A 20,465-nucleotide genomic window follows, 5' to 3' on the forward strand; every position below is an offset into this window, starting at 1 on the left:
GGAAGGGAATATGATTACTGAGCAAGGTAGAATTAAGTCACGCAATAAAATGAAATGTCTGTAAGCTCATGGCAAAACAACAGAACACTGTAAAGGGAGCAACAAACACAGCACTTATCAAAAAAAGGCTTTTCATCAAATATAAGTGTAACACTGATTAAAGAGTGGAGAACTGCCCCATTAAAAATGCATTACTTACGGATAAATAATGACATTCTTTATGAATGCCTGTTTTGCAGTTTTACCATATAAATTTATTCCAAACACTGCACGATCAGAATGGCTTTTTTTGTTGTGGTCATGCATAAAATGTGCAGAAACCACTGAAATTCATCCTGCCAGCCATAACACAGACCACTCCAAGCACCTCTTATCAAGCAGAAAAGTTGCTTCATGCTGGAGAAGCTTCAAATGCAAATTAAAGCTGCTCAGCACACTCCTAAGATGCTTCAAAACCAAACTGACTGCATTTTCCATCAGAGCCAGGAAGGTTAAACAGCTTTAGCTTTGCGCATCCAACCACCAACAACTTCACACACAAAAAAAACCCACCTTGCTAATTAGCTAATGGAATTAAAGGTATACCAACTTGAACAAATAACTAAAACCAGCATAACACAAAAAGAAGCATAGAAAGAACACACAAAACTTTGGTCTGCAAAATTTTACCTAGTGTGTTATACCTGTGATGACTACAACTGAAAGAGATTATAGGAAGTAAATGCTGTTTGTTCTCTAGGTCACAAACTCCTTCGTGAATGTCATGCCAACAGCTTTCTTAGTTCCCATGCACCAGCAGTTTCTATAGGGTTTTTTGGAATTAGCAAAAATTCAAATGTTTTTGGGGGATCAATAAGGCATAGAGCATTCAACAGTGGGACTTCAGTCTGAGTACTATCTGCTATTTTAAACTCATCTTTAAATATATCCTCTTCCCGCCTACAATTTAACTTTGACCTTGAAGAACATTTCTGTTTGCATGTCTCACAGTCTTACAGGAAATGTAACTGAACCTTGGGGCAACAGGCAGGGCCCAGCCAAAGCCCAGGAGCTGGTGCTGAGTAACAGATGGGCAGGCTCTACTCCTCAGAGTATCCTTCTCTAAGTGACCAGCTGTGAGGAGATACGAGGTAAGATGGCTTCACTGCTCCCCCACTTTACTAAGGTAAAATCATTGCCTAAATCCACCATCTTCTTTCAGCTGTTTACACAGCAGGGAACTTAGGATGATGTGAGCCTGATGAGTCGCCTGCTTTGGAGTCAAGAAAGGAGGTTTTTCTCATTAGACATAAACTTGTTGATTTCCACGCATTCCTGGAATGGTAACATCTGGAGGCAGAGTTAAACATACAGTTGTCAGAATTAATGTCAGCAACTGGGAAGAATGCTCTGATTTGTTACCACTTTTCAACTGAGGTCATATAAGAAAACTAGTTGAGCAAGTCCAACTTTACAGAGCTAGAAAAGAACATGGGAGTGGTGGGAGAAAATCTGGTGTAAAGTCTGTAGAGATGTCCCGGGAACATTGGGACCAGGCAAGGTGGTTCTTGAAGGCATTGGGCAAGGATGTATTGCACGGAAAGGGAAGAGCGAGACCAGGAAAGTTGGGCTGAATGTTCCTGCTTTACCAGGACACACTGCCTGCAGCAGTGACACATACAAGTGGCAGCTGCAAATCCAAGCAGTTGCCACTGCCCCCCTCCTAGTCTCTGGGGGCTGCAGAGCTTATCCAGGTTTATATCTGGAGGCAGCTTCAAAGGTGTGGCATTACACAACTGAAAAAGTACGTGCAGCACAAAGCTGGGAGATCCAACACTGAATCCCTTCTCTTCTGTGGATATACAGAGCCATTTAAGCACGGAACACACGGATGCTGGGGGAGGCAGGTATTTGTGTCCAGAGCTAGGTTATCAAAGATACAGCCCACTGCCCAAACTGATCTTCCTACCAGGTTCTTTTAAACTGTGTATCCTGAACAAGGGAATTACAGACTATGAGGGGCAAGGTATCTCTTGACAACTGAAAAATATTTCTTTTCTAGCACCAAAGTGCCCCCTGCAACTTCCAAATCTGATGTGTGATTCACAAAGATTTTTAAGGATCTCCCAGCTTGTCCCACCCTTGACACTGGCCAAAGCAGCTCACAAGAATGAGGAAGATCAACAGTCTGGTCCTTTACTCATCAGCATGCTGAAACAGAAATGCTGAATGTTAAAACACACAGGGTCTATACATAATTTACGTATCAACAGCAACAACCCTTACGAAGTTGTTCTAAAATTTGTAAATTCTAGGATTTTACCTACTTTTAAGTCTAAACGAAGTCAGATAAAAATATCTTACCTTGTTGTCATGTATTCAGCCCTGTGACCTAGAAAGTTCAATAAACAGGAAACAATGATTTGTAGGTTTTAGGTTGAAATTTTTGTATCTAAATTACACTTAGCAAATTATTTTTAGTCCTAACTTTCATGCTACCAGCAAAAGATACACAACTATACAGCAAACAGGGCAGTGTAGTTATCTACTATCTCCACAGTTCCATTTAAAATACAAACAAAACCCATGTTGCGGAACAACTTTTAAGAAGCCTGCCCACAGATAAAGAGTCACTCGATACTGTAAGTAATTTCAAGTAAAATTCCAAACAATGTCTATTGTTGGTGCTCATATGTTTCAGTGGCTAAATCAGTATGGAAATAGAGCTGTGCCAAGATTAGATTACATCTCCCCCTGCGCCTTGTGCCTAAACCTGTTCAGTGCTGAAAATACAGAGCTCTAGACATAAGTAGTTATAGAAAGACTTCCTACTCTCTTTTCTCTGTGTACTGCAGGAAAAAAGTACAACACTATCACTGAGAAACACCACAGGGCACTGCAGGGAATTGTAAAGAAGCAAATATCATATTCCAGAAAGGCTCCTTTGCAGATCAGCATACCAGTAAGTCAGGCATGCCTGACTCATCATAATGAAAAACAAAATAATGAAACAGGACAAAGATCATGGTATGGTAAGTTCCAATGAGCCAAACATTGCCAAAGGGAAATTGTGCGCTATTAATTTATTAAAAATCTTTGAACACGTCAGTAAAATACTGGAGAAAGAAGAATCAGTTCAATTAATTTACTTAGGCTTTCAAAGGCTACTGATAACTTTCTTCACAGGAGGTGACTTAAAGCAATTAAACAGCCATAGATATAGTGGCAAAATATTCTCACTGATCAAAAACCAGTGAAGAAAAGGGAAACCCAGTGGACTTAAAATGGTCTTTTTTCATCATGGCAGAAAATGTAACAGCCTTGCCATTAGGACCATTTATGCAATCCATCCGGCAGTTACTAATGTCTTGAGAGATCACAGCAGCTAAGGAGGCAGAGCACTGTGCAGATGACTGAAATACTTTTGTATCAAATCCTGACAAAACTGTGAAAATCTTCAAAGGGGTTAAGTGACATGCAGTGCAAACAAAATTGACCATTAACATGTTCAAGTAAGGTATTAGGGAAGAATTAAACACCTATACCAGTGAACAGAACTATGGATACAAACTTTGAAAATCACTCTGAGCTTCACTTGGGCTAGGTCTAAGTACACGTCTCAGTTCGAAAGTGACACCAAAACAGCTTGTTAGATTCCAGGACTCAGGAGTAACAGTGATATGAAAACCACAGTATTATGTGCCAATATTCAGATGCACGCTAAGTACTGCACAGTATTGACGACCCTAGTCTGAAAATGTATTTTCCAGTACCAGAAGAGTGTGGATCCCCTGAAAGTGGCACAAAGAAGCAGCTCTGAGAAAAATCTCTGACATTAAGGCATGTGAATCTTGTTGGCATCTATTTTAGATAGGGGAAAAAGAGAGATCAAAGAAGAGTATGAAAAATAACCTATAACAGAAAAGGAGTAAGCTAAGGACTTCTCCCTACTCAGGTTACCAAGGGAAATTCACTGACACCAAGAATCCCAATAATAAATGGTAGTAAAACAGAAGATGTTACAAATGCTGTGCCTGGGGGATTTTAAACACATCTTTGATATTTAACAGTTTAGGGCAAAAGGTGTCTGGGTCTTAGGGGCAATTTCTTCTACAACTCCTTGTTTCCTTTCCTGCACTTCTCTTTTCTTTGTTAATTTCTTCCTTCAATAGAGGAGCCTTTGGATCAGGATTAATATGAGCATGAGTGTGCTTCCTATGTTTAGTATCAATTTCATTTGAGTGTTTCTTATTTACTTTCCAAGTCTGTAGATGCAGATTCAGCACAGAGCACTTCATCTGTCTTTCCTGCGCAGATCATGAATATGTATCTGCTGTGTCCATAAACAGCAAGAATGTAGTAGGCAGGTGATGAACCAGAAGAGAAGCCCAATGTTGTTAACATTATGGACACCAGATGGGAGCCTGGATCGATCCAGCCTATATCCTTACATGGTAGAGTAGCAAGAAAGGGTGCCAAAGGAAAACCTGCAGCTGATACAATGCTCTCCTTCTCCCCCCAGTCTCCCTAGCTTTATTGAACACAGCACACTGTGTTATTTGTCTAGTCTTGTTGACATGAAAGTTTCCAGAAAAGGCAGTTTGAGGGGAGCAGTTCACTTCCTACAAATTCATTTTTATATTAGCAGTAACATTCATAATTCCACTGTAATTCAATCCTTTTAATCCTCCCCATTCAAGAAACTTTCAGAATCCAGGTCCTCTGTCCCAGGGATGGGGATTTTAATGCAGGACATGCCTCAGCTGAAGGGGGTACTTGAACTTTTTAACCGATAAAAATGATGGCTTTCACTCCAAATACCAGCTTTGAATGTAAATGTGTGTGTTTGGGGTACTATTTGTATGCGCCGTGCTATGGTGATGGGACAACAAATATGTGCAAAACCACTGTGGCCAACGCAGATTAACTACGTGGGGGTTACAGCTGGTGTGTAGAAAGGAACTCTTCAAACAGAATAGTCCAAGCATGCCCCAGCATGGCAGAATGGCCCAGAGCCTAATGGCAATTTATCACTTAGGTCACCCTGCTGAGAAGTTTTTCTTTAGGTTTCCTTTCAAAGAATTCTTTCCTTACTTTTTTCCAACATGGTTAATGCAGCAGATTCTGTTGCCTTTTGTTTCCCCTTTCACTTTATTTTTCCAAATATATTTTCAATGAGCTTCCAGGAGAAAAATGTCCTCTTTTTTTTGACTACAGTCAGCTGCACACTTTTTTGTGCAAATAAACTGCTCACCATACACATTCAAAATAAAAATCTATTGAATGAAAACTTTCATGAGAAAGAAGATAACACAGGTAGCTGTCTAAAAACAGCTACCATCTTCTACAGTTCAGTTTTGAAAGAAAATGCTGCTTATATGCTACCCCCAACCTCAGTCATTCCCTGGACAGGGGCTTCGTTTGGGTTATAGCCACTGAACTGCTAATAGCTGTTTAGGCACCTCCATGGGATTTGTGCATCTGGGCTTTTGTATTTAAACCAAGAAGAGATGTGATTAACAACAGATACTTGGCAGTAAAAAGAAAATAAGTTGACACATCTTTTAGAGACATTCCTTTAGCAAACAGGTTTTCTTTCTTGAGTCTAAACTTTAAGTTGGAGTCTCTAACCTCCAGGAGAGAATTTTTACTCTTTGTGGTGTAATCTCACTTCTTCTCAAGTCTGTTCCACTCTGTGTCTAGTCCTCAAGGTTTGTACTGCAATTCCCCTTTTCCCTTTTGGTGCATGAGGAAGTGTCTGCTGGGAGGGCTGGTAAGAGACAGGCCGGAACTGTGCATAGTGTGCGATTCATTACTGCCTTAATTCAGCTTTACTTCATTTGATCTTTACTTCTGCTGACTTGCTTTAGATTTTAAGATGTGCTTTTAAAAACTGTGGAGAGTGTTCAGGACAACGGATAATCCTCTGCTATTGTAATTTGTAATGCAATAATTTTATGTGCAATAATGATAATCAACAGGTATAGAGCGATTAATGAAGTTTTCATTCATTTAAGTTTACAAAATGCAAATACTTTGTAAAAAATAACACTAGATTAAGTCTATAAGAAACCTACTACTGACATTAGTGAGGTCAGGATTTCACCTTTTACCTTTGATAAATGCTCCACTGAGTTGTTAGGCTGCAAGAAGGACATTAGTGTCCATGTGTTAGAAATGCTGCACTAGTGAGTCCACTGTACAAGATGCATCCTGGATAATTCTACGTGCTTTAAAAAGATCACTCTCTCTCAAGTCTTTAAAAAAAACCTCAAGCCAACAGAAATTGTTAGGATGTAGGAACAGTACATTTGTCACAGCTCTTAAATCAACCTGCACTGACTGTGTCGCTCTCCTTTCAGACATGAGATTTTTCATTCAATAGCTCTGTTACCAGATAGAGTCACTTGTCTAAACATCTGTGCAGTGGAAGTAAGTATGTGTTGAAGAAGAAAAATCAATTTATTGTGTGTACTCTTACCACTGCACTGAAACTGTGACTGGTAAAAATCAAATCTATGCTTACAGGACAATTAAGCCTTAAGTTTTGTAATTCTTTTCCTGCATATCTTTGGCATTTCAGTGGCTTCACTGTATAGCTTGGAAACACTTTTCAGTTTACTGTGTGACATTTACCTTCTCCAAGTGTCCTCTGCAGCAAGTCATGTTTTGCTTGAAGTTTTGTGATGAGATTGCTACCTTCCAGATATTCTCTGAATTTCTGTAGAGATGCAGATGAATCTATTACTATGCATGACACGTAAATTCCAGGAACTTCTGGATAATGTTTACTTCAGGTGTTTGGTCTGTATCACATGAATGAGGAAGTAACCAACATACCATGAAATAGAATTGCTCTGTTTCCTGCTGGTTTGCTCTTCTTTTTGCAATGCTAGGCTTACTCAGGTATGTCTCAGAGACTGTTGACTTCACAGACTCTGTTGAGCGACTGTGCTGGAAACACTCTGACACATCATAATCTTCAATGGTGACCATATCTTGTATTGTCTGCAGGGTAGCCTCTGTTGTTTTCTTAACCTGGTATTAAAAAGCATGATTTGCCAAATGCAACATAAATATATATAGGAACAGCTTAGAAGGGAAACTCATTACTCGCAGTAATTCTCTGGCACACTCCCCCAAACAAACTGGTGTGCAAATGTGAAAAGTTAGATGTGCTGTAACAGATATCTACGTAACAGGTTTCCTGTCTAGTTCTCTGCTTTACCATGGTCTAACCCACAAACACAGATGTACTCTTGTGTTGGCTTTGTAGTGAATCAAGCATTTGTTTGAAATTAAAATTGAAATGTGACATGATTTGGTTATGGTCCCTAATCTGGGAGGCAATAGAGATGATGCACTACTCTGGAGGGTCAGCTCTCCTAAATGTGGTCAATGTGTCATATTGAATATGTACATCCAGGGATCTGGATCTGGCCAGAACAACATCATCCTCCAAGAAAACAATCTGTGACCCTGTACTGTGCAGCGCTATGATGAGGGGCATGGGGATGTTTAGACTGCAGAAGTGGACAGCGAGGGCTCGAGAAAGAACAATTTACACCAGACTCCCAGCCCTTGCTGTGACCTATGCAGCACCACTACTCATAGTGGAAACCCAGGCATGGATGCTGTGGATGAGGGATGCAGTTTCCACAGTGCAATAAAGTAACCGGCAAGATTCACAAGGATGTGATTTACTTCCCAGTTCTGCTTCAGATGGAGTCTCTATTAGGGTCGACCAAATCATGGACACTTCTACACTCAACTCCAATGGGGGCAAATATTCCTTCCATGCCTGTCAAACGTTATTTCTGCCCCATGCCCTTCACTTCACTGAAAGAAATAATCTTTCCTCTTCTGTCTTTGTTACCTTGAGAGACTTTCTGAATGCAAGTGGTTGTTTCTTTTTTAAAGATGACTGTACATGTCTCACGGATATTAATATTTTGTTCTAGACATTCAACATACAAACTACAATGAGAAAAACTGGCATCCTGGAAACTTACCAGTAAAGTACATGAAGAAATTAAATTATTTCTATGTTTTCTTTTAAAAATAGATTCTCATTTAAACTGAAGGACTTTAACATTGTCTTAACTGTGATAAAAGTGAATTTTATTTCCACTGCCAGAGCAGGGGAAAGAGAACAGCATTGTTTATTCCATATTTTACAAAAATATGCTCTTTATTTTGCTGTTCCCGTCACAGGCATTCATTAGTCATGTTTATGAATAGCTGTAGCTGAGAGCATAAGAGATCTTGAGTCAGCTACCACAAAAGACAGTTCAAATTCCTTTGTACTACAGAAGTAGCAAGTTGAGGACTGGACAGAGGGTGGCCACAGAAGACAGTAACTGTTCTCAGTGGCTTTCTGTCACAAGAATTTAAAAATATGTGCTCTAACAAGTTTACATGGAAGCATCTGCAAAACGTAGAACTCAGTAATGTGAATGTATGGAGAAGTAAAAGACAAAGTTTTCAAACCTCTGTAAAGCAGGTGAGGATATATCTTAGCATATTTGCCAGTATTTGATTTTTAAAATTAAAACCACTTATACAGATTGGAGCCACTTCAGGGTCATTTACAAGCTTTTGGCAAGGTAGAAAACACTGCACCTTCCTGAAAATTATGTTCAATGCTTAGCCCTTGCAGACATAGGTCTTACCTCCTCGTTTTCAATTTTGAGTGTAGCCAATCGTGACTGTAGTTGTTGATATCTAAGCATAAGCTCTGCTTGCACAGGTTGCTGGGCAGTGACCTGGCAAACCTAACGAAGAATCAAAAAGAGCTGTAAGATGCAAGTAATTTAAAAAAACAGTCAATAGTCTTTGGTTGTTCTTCTTAAAGCTAGGTGAATTCCTACCAAAGCCATTATAAAACAGACAATAAAATGTGCCCATCTAAATTTAAAGTATTTATATGTTACAAGGTGTGGAAGTATGTACTACAAGCACAACCTTTTTCTATGTCTGCTTTTTGTTGCTTTTGTATCACACAGAAATGCAAACCCCAGAGTAACTTTCAGAAAAAAAGATGTACATGGGTGATTTTGAATTCTGCTTTGCTACTGGGCTTTGGTATAGCAGAACAGGGCACAGCTGTACCAGTATGCCTGAAATCTCCAGATGATAAAACGAGGGAAGAAGAAGGGGAAAAGGCTGCCTTGCAGCATGAATTATTTGGAGCAGCTCTGCAGCTGCTCTCAAATCGCACCCACAAACTCTGTTATGAGTGATGCAGGTAGTAAAGACATAAAGTCACTGCTTACACTAGTGCTGGACTGAGCACAGGTTGGCCAGCAAATTTATACCAATGTCATTATGAGTGATACTGAATAAAATGACACGTAACAGTTTTTACATGAGAACTTTGAAGAAACAGACAGCGCTGCAAGTTTTGCAGAATGTTATTGCTGATCTTTTGGGTAGCTTTTACCAGGCTCTTTGTTAAAGGGAATAAATTCTCTATCCTGGTATACAGAAACAGTCACTATGGGGATACTTATCTTATCAGTGTACAGACCTCATCACCCATATGAGATTGGAACTCAAATTTCATTGGTGGACAAAAAGCAGTGGGGTACATTTCCATGAATCTCTGCTTGTCACTGCGTGGCTCCAAGCTGTCAACTGCATTTTCAATGATGTCTAATCCCTCATGCCTGGAAGTTTCAAGGTTATACTCTGCAGACAGGTATGTTCTTAGGGCTCTGTTCAGACTAGCGTGGTATCCAAGATCACAACACTAAAAAAACAACAAACAGAAAAGACAGCAAATTTAAAAGGAGGAACACCATTCCAATATCTCAATCCTGAAACTGTCACTAAAATTTTCTGTCCTGAAATTTTTCTATCTTTGAAGTATTTAACAAAATATCTTCTAAATTAAAACACACTACTGGGGTCAAGACAGTAAGTAGTATCCTCATTCTGTTGCAAAGATTAATGGACAGTTTTAGAAAAGAGATCAAGTGTACATGTGTGACAGTTTGCTTATCAGACAGAAGAGCAGGCACTGTATTTATATCAAAAAAAGTCTAGGACTACACACACAAGTGGGCTTTTCAGTATCAATAGCATGTGTAAGCCTTAAATCACCTATTTAAACCCACCCTGGCATAACTATCATCTAAGTTAATGACAGCACCAAAGTGGACTTGAAGCAATTCCCGCTTACCATGCCTGTGCCCAAACAAAAACATCCACAAATACCTTGAGCTTTTTGATGCAACAGGAATGGTTTAACATCTTTTCCACTGATGGTGAAAATGTATTTAATGTACACCTTATTTCCCATGCTCATACAGAGCCAGCAATGTGCATCATGCTACTAAACGCAGAAAGTCATAACTTATTGTCCTTTTTTTTTCTGTGAAATGGAATGTAATTGAAACCTAATTGGTAAAACATAAAGTTGTGTTTGTTCTTGAATTTTAAACATTCTCAGTTCCCATTATTAATGTTTGATTAATATTTTAGAGAACAGCTAAGTATTTTTAAAATGTCACAGCAGTAGCACATCAATTGAATGTTTCCCTACATTGTACAGTAAATACCCTCAGTTTCTCCTCAGTGAGCCTCCAGTTAAGGGGAGATGTCACCTCAATAGTGGCACATCAGTTTGCTAAGAGTTGCATACAAAGCAGTGCTCTTTATTCAAATGGGTGAGATTTGCCCCCATCAGAGGCCACTGCCTGGCTAGAGCAGTCAGAGCAGTCTGCTTTAGAGCATCCCTCAGTCCCCAGCCACTCCCCTTGGGTGCCCACCCACAGCCTGAAGCCATCCATCCCTGCAGGACTCACAAGGTAACTATGGAGTTGGGTGAAGAAGCAACTTGAACTCAGCCCACTGTATGCTATATGCATATATACACCTTTTATATCAGTACTTCCCTCACAGGTATTACAAACACCACAGGACTGATAGGATCACATTCCTCTCCCTTTCCTCTTAATGAAAAAGGAGAGAAAGAGAGAGGGAGACAGGCATTGAGTTGTACACGCTACATGGGAAAGAGCTTTCAACCTATTTACTGTACCAAAACCCGTGTATAGAAAGGAATGAAACTCTTCACGTATGAGTAGAAGGGAACGAAAGACTTCACACCTTGACTTAGGTATGGTAATGACTACTGATGAAGCTGCTCTCTGAAATCTAACAAAGAGCTGTTTTATTCCCAACAGAGCTTCCAGAAAGACTAAGTTTTCACTCCTAGCAAGTACTCCTGGTAGTGACTGCAGATGGGACAGTGGCTCTCCAAAAAACCAGATGATGAACCATTCAAATAAAATGAAAAAGATGTCGTGTTCAATCAAACACACAGATGTTAACCTCACTCTTTTGCATTTATAAAATGGAAATTTGTGTTACACTTACTGAAACAGCCACTCAACTTTTATACTAAAGCGCATCCATATTTCAAAGAACACCAGCCTCAAAAATATTGTTTCTAAAAGGAAAAGTCTCTTGGTGTTTTTCTCTTGTTCTATGTCAAATCAGATCTCATATTTAATTCACTATCTTGGATGAAAAAGACAGACTAAGAGTGCTGATAAGAAAGTGAATTGGGACAGCTGTTTTATTTCATGTGCATTAGTTTCAGAGAGACCTCATGGAAGATTAAACTGAAAAGGAATTAAAAATAGAGGGCAATGCCAGGTTTAACATTGCCAACTACCCATGTGTTATAAAACTACAGCCTGAATTCTGGCTCTAGTGGATTAATCTGAGTATCACAAGAAAGCTTATTGATTTACAATTAGAGCTGTGTGGGTTTCTGATGCAGCTTTTTTGCAAGCTGGAATATAAGATTGCAGCCTTTATGCTGTGACATAACTTCATTGTTTAACCCTTAATCCACACAGTCACACGATCATCTTTGGCAAGTGGTGACAGCTGAACAAGGCAACAAATACGGCCTCTCGGACAAGAAGAGGATTTTTCAAATGAAGCAGAATATCCTGCCAGGCTAAGGCATTTTCTTGTAATGCCAATGCCAATGCCAGCAGAGAAAACAAAAATTAAATGCAGATCCTGAACTAATGCCTTATCACATGTACCTCTTTGAATGGAATTAAAAACATCTGAATTTGAAATTTTGCTTCAATTACTCATGTAAAAATAGAATTGGTATGAGGGAAGTTATTTTTTAAAAGCAAAACTAAACACTCAGCCATCACAACTCTTAATTCTGCCAGACCATAGCCCATTTTCCCCAAAATCTGGAGACACAGATCATAACTGGGAAACATCTGTCATAGTATCAACTCGTGGCTACCCAGAAAGAAATGCATTGTTTTAATCTGCTGAAAAGATGGTTTAGAAAAGAGAGTTGTCTGGAACAGGGATAGCACTTTTGGTATTTGTTCATTACTGAGGCCAGAAGTTTAAGGTATTGCCACTAAACTGCCACCCTGACCAACCACATTTTCTCTCATCATGCTTGGAAAAATCAATCATCAGCCTTTTTGGTGCTGCAAAAAAGTACTACATGTATGCAGATACACATGCACACATATTTACAGGATTTTCAGGAAAAATCTGTAGATCTGTGGAAATACTTGTACAGTTCAAGTGAGCAACCACACTTAGCCAAAATAAATACGAGTCTCAGAGGTTCACTAGTCAGCACACCGAGGGTACAGCCTGGGTGGTTATCTACCTATGGATCTGCTATCTATCTATGGGCTAGAGAGGTGAGATGTCACTTGGTGCAGTAAGACATGACGATGAAAAATAAGAGAATGAAGTCACAGACTATGAGTTTGTTTGCATTTCGGGATTCATGAAGACTTTTGATTGGGCAAAGTGGAGGGAGATGAGGGATGCATTTGGGATATGTGTGAAAAATTAATTTTGTAATTTGCATTTTATTCTTATTTGGAATTAAATCTGAAGCAGTCTCAAGAGCATTTACTGCCTTTATTGTACCCCAGAGTATGTTTAGGCTTGAACAAAACAAACTGCAGTGCTTAGCACAGAGCTTCAACCAAACCAAGCTGCTCTTATTTCATTTAATTTTGTTTCAGGAATAGTAATAAAATTCTAATGTCAATGGAGAGAGGAATTCATAAAAAAAGCCTTAACCTCTGAATAAGTCACTTTCTAAGTATTCTGTTACACAGACATCCACATTCAAATCAAAGGGATCTGGCTGTACATATCATATTTATGAGGACTTACGTAATAAAGATCAAAAGTGCACACACTTTACCCTAGTTTTAAATTTGGTTTTACGAATGATTAATAAAGAACCTTTACATAATGAATTAAGTTCACAATAGCTAAATGTTCCTTAACTTCTTAACGATCCAAAGCATGCAAACTGCAATTAGACATTCAAAAATTCCACTTTAAGAAAGACCAACACATTAATATTTTATTTATTTCAGCAAGAGAACTACAGTGAAGTTGTTTTGATTACTATTTCCTAGTATTTACCTTCAGATCATATAAAGTGAGTAAGATGGTAAGTTTTCAGACAGTAAGTCTCAAAAAAGCTCCTTATCTTCCTCTTATACTCACGTAAATTTAATGAACGTAAATGAGTAAAAGTATGTGCCATATGGACAGATGCTGGCACTAACAGCCAGATTAGCAGCAGTGTGTAGCCTGTCGTTCCTCTGAAACTCAAAATCTTAAAAAGAAATTCTATATACTAGGTAAAGCTTATTTAATTCAGCTAATCTTTACTGTTTTTTACAGATACAAATAAAGAAAATAACTAATTCTGTCCTCCACTTGAACTAGATCCCACTCTAGTCAGCAGAGAAGAAATATTTAACAGAAAGTTCAAATTCCTCTAGCACAATATGAAGAGGACAGAAATACACTGTGCATATCAAATCCTGTTTATCTCTCTGCTTCTTTGCAAATGTTAGTCTCATCCCTCTAAATGCATTAAATCATCCAGCTAAGACTCCAGCAATATTTTTATATTGCTTTTATCACAAGAGCTTCAAATGAGCAACACATCGTAATTTTAAGTCAGAAGCCCTGAGCTCTGTTAATGAAATGACGGAGTTGAACAGTTCAGACTGAGTTCAGATGGGAACTGTAATTTAGGATTTTCCATATAAGCCTCATATATGGAAAAGGCAGTGAAGTCCAAATGAAAAATAGGCAGGGTTTCTTTTGGTAAAAACAAGTAGTTCCACTATCCTCCCCAACCTTGTTAGAAAAACATTTATTGAACTGTTTACTACATTACTTCATGTATTTATCCCATTTTTATCAGACCCATTTTTCACTAACATAAGAAAACATTCCATTTCATTTATGGGCAACACCAACAGCTTGGGGAGATCTAAATTCCTTCCATGTTAACTGGAAGCTGGACACAGAGGAGAGGTAATCTCCTTCTGTACAGGCAATGAGAGAGAGTTCAGGGAAGCACAGAAGTCAGGCAGGAAAACGGGGACAAAATAGAAAGGGCAAACAATGAAATCGCCACCAGCTCTGAAAACTCCAAATTGTCCCACGACATTAACAGATTTACAAAATGAGGTAGTCTGGACTGTTGCAACATATGGCCACTGGGAAGCATGTCTCACATTCCAATGATATAACTCTAAAACTTTGCCAAGACTCTTGCATTTACAAAAAGAGTTTCCTTTGTCAAGTGGCAAACACTCTGTCTAAATACCAATGCTTTCACAGCATATTCTGATTAAATACAAATGTCTGAAAGACACTTCATTTAAACGAGCTCACAACTGGATTACATTTGAAGCAAATTCTGGTTGGACATGTTTACAGTCTACTCTTACAAAACAGTGATGCAAAGGGCAGCTAGACTTTCCATTTAAATTCCTTAGGGAAGAGTAATTTCTCAAGCCATTTCGCCAAAAGAATGTTATTGTGTACATTGGTCCATGGCTTTCAAAAAGACAGAGCAGATACAATTTTTCGGCATTACTAAATATTGTAGAATGTATATTTTTGTTAAAAACTAGCAGTTAGGAGGCTCTAGTCTTCATGGTTGTGTAAATACCTTTACATACACTAACTCCAATGAGTGTTGTCTCTGTGTGTGTATGGACAGAAAGCTTCACATCTCCTCCCATCACAACTCTTTGTAAAGCTCCAGGCTTGTGGTTCCTCCCCTCAGTTTTCACTGCTACAGAAACCTCTGTGGGCATCACCGAAGTGGATAAGAATCAAATGCATTTTCCAACCTGGTAAAGTTTTGACCAAGTAGAAAGAAACACATACTGGACACATTCTCTGAGAAATGTGAATTCTGAAAGGGAAGGCAGGAGAGGTGACAAAATGAGCATCTTTCCAGCTTCCGAAGGGGTGAGGGGGCTGGGAACAAAAATGAAGAGACCTTTCTTTCCTTCCAGCATCCGAGAAGAACTCATGAAGTTCACACATATGAGACATGCCCTAACTAGAGATGAAAAATTTGTTATCCTTTAAGCAGTAGCAGGAAAATCATCTGTTAGGTAGGGTCAACCTCTCACTTGGGGGGTACCCCAGCAGGTACACTGCTTGTCCTTAGTTTTCTGCCCTCATCATCCACCTATAGATCCTGGTAAATGCTTTCATTGCCTGGACAGCCTAGATGGGTGGAGCAGGTTGTACAAGTGGATGGATGCAGATTAGACAGGGACAGGCCACAGGCAGAATAAACCAGAAGAAATCAGAAGAAAACATGCAATAGCAACCAGGAAAGGAATAAAAGAGGTGTTGAGACAGAGACAGAAAAAAATACTGAAAACACAAAAAATATTCATTGCCATCTTTCATAGGAAAGCAAGAAAGGAATGAAGCAAAACCATTTGAAAGGGAAAAGTTATAACAAAGTCAGGCAAGATTTTACAAATTACAGAAAAACTAGAAATGACAAAGAAACTGTCTATCAGTATTCAGATGACATATAATAAAACACGTACATGCAGCTATTTTAGTCCATTAATCTCAAGAAGGCATTTTTCCCTTTCTCTGTGAAGCTTTGCTTCTCCAGTCAGTGGAAATGAGAAGGCACTTGTCAAATTCTGTATTAATTTATTCCATATTAGAAACCAGAGCTGTATATGAATGTTGTTTACTACTGTAAGTAATGTATGTTACTGTAGCAGTAGCAAGCATATTCGAATACCTAGGATTTCAAACGGGCCACAGAGGCATACCCACTAAGCTATTTAACCCTACACTGCTAGTGAATGAATGTTCTGGGGCTTGTGTTTGCTGTCTCTGTATTTTCTCTATCACATATAAAGTCAGCTTACAAAGAGGGTGGGATGCGTTAGACTGCAGGATGCTCCCTCCGCATCGTGTAAAAATGTCAGTCATACAGGTTATGGAGACTAAATGCTGGCACAAGTCAACATTAGTGTATAACCTCGTTCTTCTAGGATGTTCTCATACAAACAACTTACTGAAAATAAGTAACACGTGTGTTGACAGCATAGAGTACAGGATTGACTGTGTCTGTTCTTCAAACTACATGAAGTAAGAATAAGAAGCCACCGTATATATGATTCCATGACTAAAGGAATGAAACCAAAGAATTTTGAAAACATGGAAGAAATTCCTTCTTGAGAATTAAATACCACTAGATGACCACTTAAGAAGTTTATCTTGTAAAAAATATGTATATCCCAGAAATTGTACGTAATGGAAATGTCATATTTTCTATTGACACATGAGGAGCAAACACAATGTTCTAACTTTAAGGAATGGGTTCACCATCTTATTGGAACTTTATTTTGTGAAACACAAAGTTAAAGGGAAAAACTTCTGATGATATCATACATTATTATAAATAGTAAGCAGGCAATCCATATGGCTAATGTATTCCCTTTAAAACTGAGGAAAAGTATTATTCTTGAACAGAATAAACATAAAAACAAATGTGCCAATACTTACATCGATTAAATCCGAAAGGTCGTGAATATAATACTTGAAAACAGAAGCATTAGTTGCTTCAAGGGTGAGCAGGTACTCATTACGGGCCTTAATAGACTTCAGCTTGTTTTCAGAATATTTTGCTTGACGCTAGGAAAGACATTGCATATTAATGTGTTTTAATTACTTCATTTTTGGTATGCAGCAAAAATGGTAACAATTCAAGCACACATTCCTAGTAACAAGAAAGAATCTTAATTTCCAGCCTGTTATACATACAACAAATATAATACAAGTGAAAACTTAGTATTTTGTTTCAAATGTGACAAACTATACAGTAGGAATTACACTGGGAATAAAGTATTCCCCTCTCTGAAATGCAATTAGGTCAAGTTATCTATAAACCACTGCTAGTTTGTTATGTGTACCTTGCTTAATTTTATTTTCCAGCTGGATTTCTCTGTCTAATATCATGCCAAAGAATGTCAGAAATGCACTGAATTTATTTCAAATGAAGCTAAATAAAAGGAATATTTACTTTTTCCTTCATTTTTTCAATCTTTTTCACAGAGCTCCGTCTCTGGTGCCTTTCTTCTAGTCGAATATGAAAAACAGGGTCTCCTGACCTCCCAATCTGTTTTTCTTCCTGCTTCTCTGCCTCCTTCAGTTTGCTTTCTGCACTGATGCTCTCTGCATGATACATGTGGTATGTTTTCATGACCTGGAAAAGACAAGAGTCAAAGGAGAGTTGGAGAAAATGAAAATATAAAGGTATCTACAGAAAAACCAGATGGTCTTCGAGCAAAATATTGTCTTATAAACATGGATCTTGGGTAAGTTTCTTTGCCAATGGAGATTGAGGACTTTCGATTGCATTTTTCTATTCTGATTTATTTAACAGTATTTCAAATAGGGATTTTTTCCTTCATTTCTCTGATAGGAAAGAGCAAAAATCATTCTTATTAAATTTCAGGATTCTTGTCTTCAAGTGAAAATCCAAAATAATGAACAACAAAACTAAATCTGTATCAGTACCAAATCTATCTGATATACAATTATCTTCTGGGCTAAGTATCAGCTTGGCTGTGGATATTAAGTGTTTGAAAGCAGAAGGATCCCTTCAGCACTGAGGAAAGGGGAAGGAAGGAGAGGCAAGGGGAATCTTTGGCCTTGGAGGTAGCTGGATGGCTGCCCATGGCCTGGAAAGAAGTATCTGCCAACTGCGCAGCCAGAAGACTGGCCCTGATGTAAAATCAGATGAGAGCTGAAGAAGGAGCTGCCTGATAGATAAATTGTGAAAATGTTTTCCCCATAGACCCAAAGTTATCTTTCCTTTACACACGTGCTGAGCCTGCAGATGAGAGAGCTTTTGTTGCCAGTATGCAAATACATGCTTGCACAGACCACAAAGAGGGAAAGGGACTGGTTTAGCCCAGTCATCCCTTCTTCAAGCAAGAAAAACCTCTGCCTGAATGCAGTGTAGTGGACAGCAACCAGTCACAACCCCCCCACCCCTACCTCTGCTGGGGAGGGCTGTCTCTGCCCACTTCCAGCAAAGGAAGCGCCATTCTGCCTTCTCCAGTCTTCTTGTTGTTGTTTGTTTCTTTGTGTTGATGTCTTAAGTTTGGAGCACTGAACAAAGCAGGAAGGCATCCTCAGGCAGCCAGAGGCCTCCACTCTTCTTCTCAAGGGTGCCAGAGCTCTCGCCCACAGATATTATATTTGGGTGGAGGCCATGCAAACCATTCACATCTCCAAAGGACACAGGCAGGGAGGAATCAAACCAGCTGCTTGTGTGACCCATGGAGGAGAGAGATTGTTTTGGGAAGCTGCCTTGAAACATTCCCTTGGGAGAGCGTACTTTTTGTTACTGAGTAGTTAGGCTAGCCTTAGGAGTATCCATAGAGTGGCAAAACAGGGGAGACTACAGCTAGATACTGCAAATTCACTGCAGCATGTCTTAGCTTGGATCAACGCAAACCAACTGCATGCCATGCCAGTGGGTGGCTGAATTGATGTGTATTTCAACTCCTGCGCAACAGAAAGACAGACACTTTCAGAGAGCTGCAATTTTGCATAGCCATGTATGTTTTACACCATAACTGTGTATACCACTACTTAAGACGGATGCCACCAATATTAAAAATGAAACAGGCAACTCTTCACCAACTTCCTGTAGTAAGGTAAAACAGTTGGAGACAAGCAGTAAAAAGTGGCCCTGTTTTTATTTGAAGAAATGTATATTTACAGCTCTGTGGTGAAAAAAACCACACTGCCTGGAGCAAGACTTAGTGTTATTGCTGCTGCTCCTTTGTAGCACACTGTGCTCCAAGGCCTGAGCTGAGTGCAGAGCTCCCTGCCCAAACAGTGCCTACACCCGCTGGGAACAGCTGCTGCCCCACCAGCTCACATCTGCACAGATGAGGCAGAAAAAATCCCCAGAGATCAAGGAAGGTGGGTTAGAAAGAGAAGGCAAGCCCACAGAGCTGAGGCTGCAAGGTTCCCAGTTTAACCAAATAGCGTGTTCAGTCTCCTATATCCTGCACTGTTCCAAAGGCACTCCTAAAGCTGTCGATAACCAGTACCCAGGGAGCTTAACTCATACAGCCACAACTCATAGAGCCACATGGAAGCAAAAGAATTACTGCAAAGAGAAGAAATGGACTTTTTAAAGAAATGGTTTATACAATAAAACAGAGAAGCACAGAAAGTGATATGGCTCTTATTAAAAATAATGGAGAAAGGAAATTAAAAGCAAGGTTGTGCCCTTTTCTTTTGGCCTTTCTATCCAATTCTTTTAAGTGTTTCTTTACATAAGGCTAGCGGTGTTTCCTTTTGTTTTTTATCTTTTTTTCTGTGTCATCTCTAGAAACTTTTTAGTTGGTGGGACACGGCTAACTCATGTGTCTTACCACCTAGAAAAGTTATTTTCTTTTGTACTCTGCTTGCAGAGGGAACTATGGACCCTGATGGAATTAATCCAAGAATTCTCCAAGAGCTGGCTGATGTCATCACAAAACCTCTCAATTTTTGAGCAGTCTTGGGTATCAGTGAAGTTCAGGATGACTGGAAGCTGCCGAACATTGCCCCAGTTTTCAAAAAGGGCAAGACAGAGGACCCTGGAAACTACAGACCTGTCCATCTCACTTCAGTGCCTGGTAAAGCTATGAAGATTATTCTGGGAGGTACTGAGTAACAACTGAAAGACAATGCAGTCACTGGTCACAGGCAGCATGGCTTCATGAGAGGGAAGTCCTGTTGACCAAGGGAAACCAGTTGATGTAATCTTCTTGGATTTCAGTAGATCTTTCAATACTGTCTCTCAGAGTATCCTGGACAAAATGTCCAGCACACAGCTGGAAAAACACCACGTGATGGATGAGCAATGGGCACAGTTACAGTGAATGGGGTAACATCAGACTGGTGACCTTCATTAGAGGCGTTCCACAAGGCTCCATCCTTGGTCCTGTGCTCTTCAACATCTTCATTAATGACTTGGACTCAGGACTGGAAGGGATACTAAGGAAGTTGACAAGTGATACAAAACTGGGAGGAGCTGCTGACTCCCACCAAGGCAAGGAGGCCCTGCAGAGAGAGCTTGACAAACTAAGCGAACTGGGCAATCACCA

General features: G+C 39.4%; 1 protein-coding gene across 3 annotated transcripts in view; it reads right to left on the reverse strand.

The window, feature by feature from the left end:
• The window catches only part of SRGAP1 (SLIT-ROBO Rho GTPase activating protein 1), a 146,867-nt gene that overhangs the window by 35,313 nt on the left and 91,089 nt on the right, over nucleotides 1-20,465 (reverse strand). For 2 of the 3 annotated variants that reach the window (XM_048300795.1, XM_048300796.1), the window contains exons 5-11: nucleotides 17,375-17,557; nucleotides 16,858-16,986; nucleotides 9,509-9,730; nucleotides 8,652-8,753; nucleotides 6,820-7,017; nucleotides 6,616-6,700; nucleotides 2,344-2,371 (exon numbers count right to left, since the gene is read on the reverse strand). In XM_048300795.1, the coding sequence (XP_048156752.1) occupies nucleotides 2,344-2,371; nucleotides 6,616-6,700; nucleotides 6,820-7,017; nucleotides 8,652-8,753; nucleotides 9,509-9,730; nucleotides 16,858-16,986; nucleotides 17,375-17,557 (947 nt within the window). Of the gene's footprint in view, nucleotide 1; nucleotides 2,191-2,343; nucleotides 2,372-6,615; nucleotides 6,701-6,819; nucleotides 7,018-8,651; nucleotides 8,754-9,508; nucleotides 9,731-16,857; nucleotides 16,987-17,374; nucleotides 17,558-20,465 lie in introns of those variants that run through there. The other variant, XM_048300797.1, reaches the window with a different exon arrangement.

The sequence above is a fragment of the Corvus hawaiiensis genome, chromosome 4, assembly GCF_020740725.1.
Source record: "Corvus hawaiiensis isolate bCorHaw1 chromosome 4, bCorHaw1.pri.cur, whole genome shotgun sequence".
Classification (NCBI taxonomy): Eukaryota; Metazoa; Chordata; class Aves; order Passeriformes; family Corvidae; genus Corvus; species Corvus hawaiiensis.